At 50.9% G+C, this 8,962-nt stretch overlaps 1 protein-coding gene across 1 annotated transcript; it reads left to right on the top strand.

Moving 5' to 3' along the window:
* Positions 1–5,378: 5,378 nt before the first annotated feature.
* Adm (adrenomedullin) lies at positions 5,379–7,547 on the top strand. Its single transcript, XM_052201329.1, has 4 exons — positions 5,379–5,553; positions 5,983–6,102; positions 6,252–6,401; positions 6,589–7,547. Exons 2-4 carry the CDS (start codon positions 6,005–6,007, stop codon positions 6,893–6,895), a joined length of 555 nt encoding a protein of 184 aa, XP_052057289.1. The 5' UTR covers positions 5,379–5,553; positions 5,983–6,004; the 3' UTR covers positions 6,896–7,547.
* The last annotated feature ends 1,415 nt before the right edge of the window (positions 7,548–8,962 follow it).

Here is an 8,962-nt window from a genome sequence, read left to right as displayed (position 1 = left end):
GGTAGCATTTTATTTGCAAATCCCAATCATTGTGCCATCTGTAATAAATTTCTCCTGGAGTCTTTTTATGTCATTCTGTTCCTGATGTTAGTAGGATGGCCTTCTCTAGCCTGTGTTAGTAGGATAGCCTTCTCTAGCCTGTGTTAGTAGGATAGCCTTCTCTAGCCTGTGTTAGTAGGATAGCCTTCTCTAGCCTGTGTTAGTAGGATAGCCTTCTCTAGCCTGTGTTAGTAGGATAGCCTTCTATAGCCTGTGTTACTAGGATAGCCTTTTCTATGCCTGTTGCCTTCTCTGTGTTCTCTTTCAATTATCCCATGACAGGTAAATTTCTTTAAGGTTTAGTGAGGGTTAGCATCTGGCCCTACCGTGTGCAAAGGCTATCTATATTTGCCTGTTCTGTACAGAAGTTAGGAATACAGACTGATGGTAGAACATTTGCTTCACATACACAACATAAAGGAGGAGGAGGGGGAGGAGGAGGAGGAAGAGGAGGAAGGGGAGAAGCAGCAGCATTACTTTTCCCTATGCTCAGCCATAAAGACAGGTTAACAGTCTTCCTGTTTCTGCTGTCCCAGATAAGATAGAAATTAAAGATAGAGTACTTTTATTTGATGTTAGTTTTTAACCTGGCCCATCTTCTGATATTCACTGTATACCTGCTTTATACCTAGTCGGTTTTATGTGCACATTCATTTTTCTGGGAAGAATCTATATTTTCATTAGGTCTTGTACGAAGTCAGATCCCTGGAAAATGCCCTGGGCTTTGCATCCTGCCTTACTTATCCCCAGGCGACCAAATCCGCAAAGCTGATTGTGTTCTCTTTGTGGACCACTTGGTAGTATGACTTCAGGATGCATCTTGAACCTTGTTTTCAAGAGAATGTTGTAAACAAGCCCTAAGCTCAACAGGCATTTTGTGCCTCATGAATAAAAGCACATCATAAAATTTCCTGTCTGACAAGAGGCATCTGAGAACCCTGCACGGCGCACTCAGTTGCTCTCGTTTTACTCACCAGCAGCATTAGTATTATTTATTGTTTCTCGTTACATTCCTAAAGACCTGAGTATAATGACCCTAGTGTTAGAGACTGTGTATATACTTTAACTAAAAAAAATAAAACCACAGTTCAAAACAAACCCTCCAAATATTGCAAAGAATTAAGTTCAGATTTAGGGCCTAAAAATATTCAGTTGGAATGTGAGGAAGACATTGAAATGCCATTATTCAGCAAGCTTTTGTGTGTATATATATATATATATATATATATATATATATATATATATATATGATTATATATATGATGACAGGATGTACACATCAACACAACTTAAGAATTCTTGGGCTCTTCATTGACCAGGATTGTTTCCTTTCACTTTTCTTGCCAGAAAGGTTTTAAACATATTTCTTTCTATCTTTCTTTCTTTCTCTTTCTTTCTTCCTTCCTTCCTTCTTCCTTCCCCTTCCTTTCTTCCTTCCTTTCTTTTTCCTAACATTTTAAAATTTTTATTTATTATTACTTTACATTTTTTTTACTTATTCACTTTACATTCTGCTCACTGCCCCGCCCCATCTCCTCCTACAGTCCTTCTGCACCTCCCTCCCTTTTTCTCTGAGTGGGCAGGGACCCCTCTGGGTATCCCCCCTCCCCAGCCACATCAAGTCTTTGTGAGGCTAGACACATCCTCTCCGACTGAGGCCAGACAAGGCAGCACAGCTAGAAGAGCACATCCCACATACAGGCAACAGCTATTGGGATAGCTCCTGCTCCGGTTGTTTGGGACCCGTGTGAAGCCCAAGCTACGCATCTGCTATGTATGTAAGGGAGGCCTAGGTCCAGCACATGTATGTTCTTTTGTTGGTGGTTCAGACTCTGAGAGCCCCAAGGGTTTTTAGGTTAGTTGATGCTGTTGGTCTTTCTGTGGAGTTCCTGTCCCCTTAGGGGCCACAATCCTTCCTCCTGGTCTTCTTCCCTAAGAGTCCCCAAGCTCCACCCACTGTTCAGCTGTGGTCTCTGCATCTGTCGGAGCCAGTGGTTAATGGAGCCTCTCAGAGGACAGTCAGACTCCTGTCTGCAAGTATAACAGGATTATCATTATTAGTGTCAGGGATCAGTGCTTGTCCACTGGATGGGTCTCAAGATGGTCAGTTATTGGTTGGCCATTCCCTCAGTCTCTGCTCCATCCTCTGTCCTTTTAGACAGGATACATTTTGGGTCAAAAGGTTTGTGGGTGGGATGGTGTCCCTATCCCTCCACTGGGGTTCCTGCCTGGACACAGGAGGTGACCTCTTCAGGTTCCATGTCCCTAATGCTGTGCCTCATTGATTCTTAGGCGCCTCCCTTCTCCTAGGTCTCTTCCTGGAGATGTCCTCCACCTCCCCACCCCTGTCACTTGCAGATTCCCATTCATTCTCCTGGCCATGGGGCCATGCCTCCTGTCCCTCCCCACACCTGATCATGAATGCCCCCCCATTCCCTCTCTATCCCCTCTCCACCCAGGTCCCTCTCTCCATCTGCCTTCCTTCCTTTCTTACTCAAAATGAATTTACAATCACTGAACTTGAATGCATGCAGTTCTGGGAAAGGATGCCTGCTGCCTTGCTTCTAGACCTCGAACCCAAAATTTGTTCTAGTGATCTCTTTCCCCCTGTACTGATGACGAAGCAAGGCAACTCATTTTCACAGGAAGGAAAGGAGGACGCACATACCCAGACGTAGTGAGTTCCTCATCTAGTTCCGGCTTATGCCCTTTAGCACCTTGGGGAGCACATTGGCACAGGTTCCCCACCCACGCAAACCACAATCTCACACATGCTTTCTAAGATTTTTTAACGAAGTTCTCCGAGTTGTCAGTCTGGGATCTCACCTAAAAAAAGAATTGGCTTGGTTCTCAGGCAACAATCTCTTAAGTGCCACCGTGGCGAGGAGCACCAAGTCTGATAAGGCTGTCTTGGCGCAGCGCCTTATACTGGCGCACACACAGCCCCGTGGTGGAGCCAAGCCAGGGAGTCAGTCACCTTTGGGTTCGGTTTGCTTTCCTGTTGAAGCCACCTGTGACTCAAAATGAATTTTGAGGGGTTGGGGGGGGTGTAGCTCAGTTGACTAGAGATGGAACAGAAAGGTCAGAAGTTTGAGGTCGTCTTCTATCTACTTAGTTTCAGGCCACCATGGGCTACAGGGGACCCTAACATCATCATCACCTTCATCATCACCATCACCATCACCATCATCGTCATCATCATCATAATATGTCAGCTAAGGGCATATTTGGCGATCATGTCCCAAGTCAGAGCTAACGTCAGATCACTGAGTTTCCTCGAAGAGGAAGTGGGGAGTCTGCGAGGTCCAACAGCCTGGCAGGATTTTCTGCAGAGATTTCCTCCCAAGGCTGGCAGAGACTAAAGCCGAGGCGTCCAGCTCACGGGACTTGCTCTGGCTGTAGGCCAGTGCCGGCCTGCCCCTGACTTCCACAGACTGGGCCAGGGAAATGAAAGTAAAACCTGGTGTGGCCCGGGCCCAACTGCAAGTTGGCGACAGGTATGTGGCATCCTCAAAGAAACTGACAGCCGCGGTGACAACAGACAATCCGGGGATGAAATGAAAGGAAGGGGACAGAAAGGGACAGAAATGAGAAAGAAACTATGGTCAAATTCTGGGGCTCCTGGGAACCCACGCAGCGCTCTGTGCTACCTGCGCTTTTGGCGCAGACAGGCTAGCGCCTGGCCCGGGCTGCGGCGGGGACTGTCCCGCGGCTCAGAAGGCCCCGAGGCGGCCCAGTTCGCCTAGCTGAAGGCCTTTCAACATTCACGTCCCAAGTCCCGACCAGAAGCAGAACCTGGGAATCTGTCCCCTGCCCCAAGGGGAACTCAGTTTTGAATTCTAGAGGATAAGTAATGTCAGTGCGGCCATTTCTCCCGCAGGTGCAATGTCCACGGCTGTCTGGAGAGTGACAAATGCGCTGAACCGGCCGCGCTCTGCACGACCTGGCTGTGAGCAAGGTCCGCCGGGGAGAACCTGGGCGGTTTGCGCTTGGTCTAACACTTCAAGGTAGATAAGGCAGGAAGCTTGGAGGTCTGCCGGGGTCGCCAGGGAGAGGTCATGAGTTGTCTGTGTCACATCACCAGGGCTGGGGACCCTAGGAGACTGGCGCGTAGGTCATGTCTGTAGCTTCGGGACCTTCCGGGAGACCTGCACGCCCGAGCTGCGCCTGTTACTCAGTTTGGCCCTAGAAGGGAAGAACGTGAACTCAAGAATCTGTGAAGAGCACAAGCCGGAGGCAAACGTGTTCGAACTGATTCATCGTGAATTAGCACATGTCTCTGGGCGGGGGCCGGCATCCTCCTCTCCCCCTCGATTAGAACGGTGACCCCAGCCAGGAAACTTCGGGCCGCCGCGCCCAGGCTTTTGAGTCCAGACTCTATAGCTTCCCACCTTTAGTGTGACTGGGCAATAATACCTTACCTTCTCGGACTTCACTTTTCAAGAGAACACCAGCTCAGGAGTGTATGTAGAGATCAAAAGAGATTGGGATCTGGCTGGGATTTGCCAACTGTAAAGTGATTAACATATGTGAGGCATTAGTGTGCTCCTAGTCAGTCAATCCTCACGTTTACAATGGGGGAATGGAGGCAGCCAGGCCAACTCGCAGGTTATAGCCTTATAAGGGATAATAGTATCACAAGGAAGAAAACAAAACTATCTCTCTTCCTAATTTTGGCTATTCCTGTATTTCCAAATAGGAATGTGAGTTCTGAATCTTCAGATATCTACCCTCTCCAAGCCCCATTTTCCAATTCAGCTGTTCCCAGTTTTGCCCTTATTACGAAATTGTACTGGCTAGTCTATCAAGAAACCCCTCCGCCTCAGCCACTATCCGGGAGACTGAGCCTCACCCTTCCAGGTGTACCCCGCGGACACAGATGGGGGTCGAGGCTCAGTCGGGTGCTAAGCCGGCAGGGGGCGCGGCCCATTTGAGGTCATGCTCCCCAAGTTCAGGGTTTTTGTTATCCATGTCCGGCCCGTTTCCCGGTTCTTGCAGCCCTACCCAGAAAGCTCAGACCAGCCCTCTGGGTTGTAGACATTGTGGGAAAAGGATTCCCCCCATCCAGGCTGTTCTGGTCCTCCTTCCCTTCTCACCGTTTGACCCCTATGCTGGGAAATTAGGGCAAGGGAAGTACTGCGCCAGTCTAATCTCTCAGAGCGGATCTCTGAGACGCCTGGCCACAGGGGACCTCTTACCCCTAACCCCATACCCACAGGCAAGCTGCAGGGCAAGTCTGGCTTTAGAAGCAAGCGTGCTGGAGGAAAGGGAGGGCTCCGGGGCAGAGCAGGCTCCGCCCTCCCTCCGCTGAGCGCTTAAAAGACGCTGGAGCTGGCGCTCACTCTTCAGAGGTTTCTTGGTGACACTAGACAGAGCAACTCCAGCGTTCCCGCTCCCGCTCCTGGTTTCTCGGCTTCTCATCTCAGTCAATCTCGGACTTTGGGGTTTTGCTACTGTTAGAAGGCCGTCTCGGACTTTCTGCACCAAGTGCTTGACAATTCACCCCTTCAGCAGGTAGGAACCGCTGACCTCCAGCGTGTTGGGGGTGGGGGACGGCTTTGCTAGAGCCTCAAAACTTGCAGCGCTGGACAAGGGGAACAACCCACTTTAGGGTCTCCACTGTAGAGTACACCTCGTGCCGTAGGTCTAGCTCATGCTCACAGCTGGAGCTCCCCTAAGATCCCCTTCCTCCTTGGGCCGTGATCCTAGGACTTTAGTTGGAAACCTCTGGAAGCCTGGCACTTTGCAATGGCTTCCTTTGCCCTGCTTGTCACCCACCCGGCCAGGGCAAAACCCTCCGGTGTTTCTCTGAGCCGGGGGGAGAAGAGCAGCTCAGCCAAGGAGAGCGCTGCCCGCGGCTTTCCCCCCGCCGCCACCCTTCGTCTGCTGCCGGGAGCGTGCAGCTGGCCGGGCTGCTCACACTGGCGTCTTGCTCCTTTCCAGGGTATCAGAGCATCGGCGCAGAATGAAGCTGGTTTCCATCACCCTCATGTTAGTGGGTTCATTCACCTTCCTAGGCGCGGACACCGCACAGCTAGACACTTCCTCGCAGTTCCGAAAGAAGTGAGTTTGGGGCCCTGCTTTCTTTCTTCACTCTGAATACCTGGCAAGAAGAGAAAACTGAGGGATGGTCTGGAGGTGTCACAGAGGGAGTGGAGCTGGCTGGGACATCACTTGAACGTAGGCCAAACGCATCTGTTTGTGTTTTCTAGGTGGAATAAGTGGGCGCTAAGTCGTGGGAAGAGGGAACTACAAGCATCCAGCAGCTACCCTACGGGGCTTGCTGATGAGACGACAGCTCCTACCCCGACTCTTGTTACGCTCCAGGACAAGCAGAACTCATCTAGCCCCGCACAAGCCAGGTAACTATGCTCTCTGCAGAGGATGTGCCCTCTCCACCACCCTGGCCCCGGGGATTGTCCCGGCCGGACTGCAGCTGCGGCTCCGGTGGAGGGAACAGGTTCCAGGTCCCTCGGGTTCTGCATGGCTCCGGCCCCAGGTGGTTGGCACCAAAGCCCTGGTTGATGAGGTGCCCTTCCTTCTCCGCAGGAATCAGAGCGAAGCCCACATTCGAGTCAAACGCTACCGCCAGAGCATGAACCAGGGCTCCCGCGGCAGTGGATGCCGCTTTGGGACCTGCACGTTTCAGAAACTGGCTCACCAGATCTACCAGTTAACAGACAAAGACAAGGACGGCACAGCCCCCAGAAACAAGATCAGCCCTCAGGGCTATGGCCGCCGGCGCCGGCGTTCCCTGCCAGAGATCCTCCCGGCCCGGACTGTGGAATCCTCCCAGGAGCAGACACACACAGCCCCAGCACCCTGGGCGCACATCTCCAGACTCCTTAGGATATAGGTGCGGGTGGCAGCATTGAACAGTCGGGCGAGTATCCCATTGGCGCCTGCGGAATCAGAGAACTTCGCACCGGGGCGGACTGAGACAATCCTGCAGAGATCTGCCTGGCTGCCCCTAGGGGAGGCAGAGGAACCCAAGATCAAGCCAGGCTCAAGTCAGAAACCAAGATTTACAGGCTGATACTCTCCGGGCAGGGGTCGGAGCCACTGCCTTGCCCGCTCATAAACTGGTCTCTCTCGGGGCATAAGCCTCATTACTACTTGAACTTTCCAAAACCTAGCGAGGAAAAGTGCAATGCTTGTTGTACAGCCAAAGGTAACTATCATATTTAAGTTTGTTGCTGTCAAGAGTTTTTTTTTTTTTTAACTTCAAATATATAGAGATATTTTTGTACGTTATATATTGTATTAAGGGCATTTTAAAGTGATTATATTGTTACCTTCCCCTATTTTAAGACGTGAATGTCTCAGCAAGGTGTAAGGTTGTTTGGTTCCGTGTGTGTGTGTGTGTGTGTGTGTGTGTGTGTGTAAGGTGAAGAGCGCCTGATTACCGCCTGTGGATGAAGAAAAAAAAATATTGTGTCTCTTATAATCTATTTACAGAAAATATGTGATCTGGGAAAAAGCAAACCAATAAACTGTCTCAATGCTGATTCATTCTCGGTTCCTGCATTTGGGGAAGGGTGGTCTTGGTTTGGGTCGGCCGGGAAGTGCTGAGATTTTGCTTCTTGAACTGCAGTGTGGGTACAATGCAACCTCTATGCAGAGCTTATCTGTCACTAGCTCTGGTGTCCATGTGGATGCACAAAGTACGTGTCCTGGGAGGGAGTCAGGATTTCTCTGAGACACTCGAGTTCACCTCCTTGAGTGGCAGCCAGACCGGGTAGGGTAGGGTGAGCCCTAATAGTTAGGCGAGCCTGGGCTCCTTAAATTGCGCAATATACTCCCAATTTTATGGGGTTGCTCACTGAACCTGAGCTAAGGCGCTCTTTGGAGAATTAAGCCGATATTCAAGGCTTTCTAAGTAGAGAGTTTATGCTCCAATTGCGGGTGTTAAAAGCTACAAGAGCAAAACGGGCAAAACCTTCGTTAAGCTCTGGGAAACCCTCAGCAGCCCAAGTCTTCACTGGGACCTAACGTCCATAAGCGGGGCTGTGCCGCCCCCTGCTGGCCATCATGCGCGCTCCCCGCAAGAGCGGTAGAGTAGTACGTGCGGTTTAATAAGTTCTTCTACGTGGGAGTCAGCACATAGCCCTAATGAAAGAGGAAAGAAAGGGGGTGGGGGAGAAAGCAGTTTGCAGATGCCAACTGTGCTCCCCCCCCTCCGTCTTCTCCCTCCCCTTCCCCGACCTGCACGCGGGCTTGCAGCGCAGGGACAGTGACTCAGCGCCCACACGCTGCGCAGCGAGCAGCTGCTGGCCGGAGGCGGGCGGACGGACGTGCAGCCGGAACCGTGCGCCTCCGAGGGCCTGAGACCTTTATTGTTCCTTCTCCCCTTCCAGCTCTCCTCTTCCTTCCTCTTTCCCAAGCTTTTTTCATGCTCCCTTCACTTCTATCTAGCCTTCTTTCCCTCTTTCCTTCCTCCATGCTTTCTGTCACCTCCGTTTCCGGTGAGGAATGCTAGACTCTAAGTTTGAAGCCCCCAGAGCACAGGGACTACTAGATAGAATAGGAGGCTAAGGTGGCTCTATGTACCTGCCTAGCTTGGCGGCCGGGCCAATTGGCTCACTTAGCCAATCCCTGAAGATCAATTATTATGCTTTCCTGAAAGTTTTGCTAGCCGTTTTGGACATGCTGAATTACCTGTACCTCTAGGTGGTTTAGGGTTTCTGGAAGCTGTTTGGAGGATGAAGTGTTTGGGGATGGCATTTCAGGACTTAAGCCATGCGGCTAGATGTTTTCTTCTTTGCAGAAGAAGCCTATATACCCAATGAAAAGCACTGGTGCTGGGTCTGAGTCTACATACAACCTGTAGAGGCAGCCCCGGCTTCAGAAGAAAGCAGCCTATAGCACACAGAATCACCCACAAGGCCTCGATGGTTGGCCTCTGGCTGTAGGAAGTATCAGG

Source organism: Apodemus sylvaticus, chromosome 1 (genome assembly GCF_947179515.1).
Source record: "Apodemus sylvaticus chromosome 1, mApoSyl1.1, whole genome shotgun sequence".
Lineage (NCBI taxonomy): Eukaryota > Metazoa > Chordata > Mammalia > Rodentia > Muridae > Apodemus > Apodemus sylvaticus.
Note: the sequence above shows the minus strand (reverse complement) of the source record. Positions and strands in the feature narration are given on the sequence as shown.

Excerpts from the sequence above, each read along its gene's own strand:
- Adm (XM_052201329.1), top strand. The coding sequence starts at position 6,005 with ATGAAGCTGGTTTCCATCACCCTCATGTTAGTGGGTTCATTCACCTTC. Across the intron at positions 6,103-6,251 it reads TCCTCGCAGTTCCGAAAGAA|GTGGAATAAGTGGGCGCTAA; the intron begins GTGAGTTTGGGG and ends TGTGTTTTCTAG. Across the intron at positions 6,402-6,588 it reads TCTAGCCCCGCACAAGCCAG|GAATCAGAGCGAAGCCCACA; the intron begins GTAACTATGCTC and ends CCTTCTCCGCAG.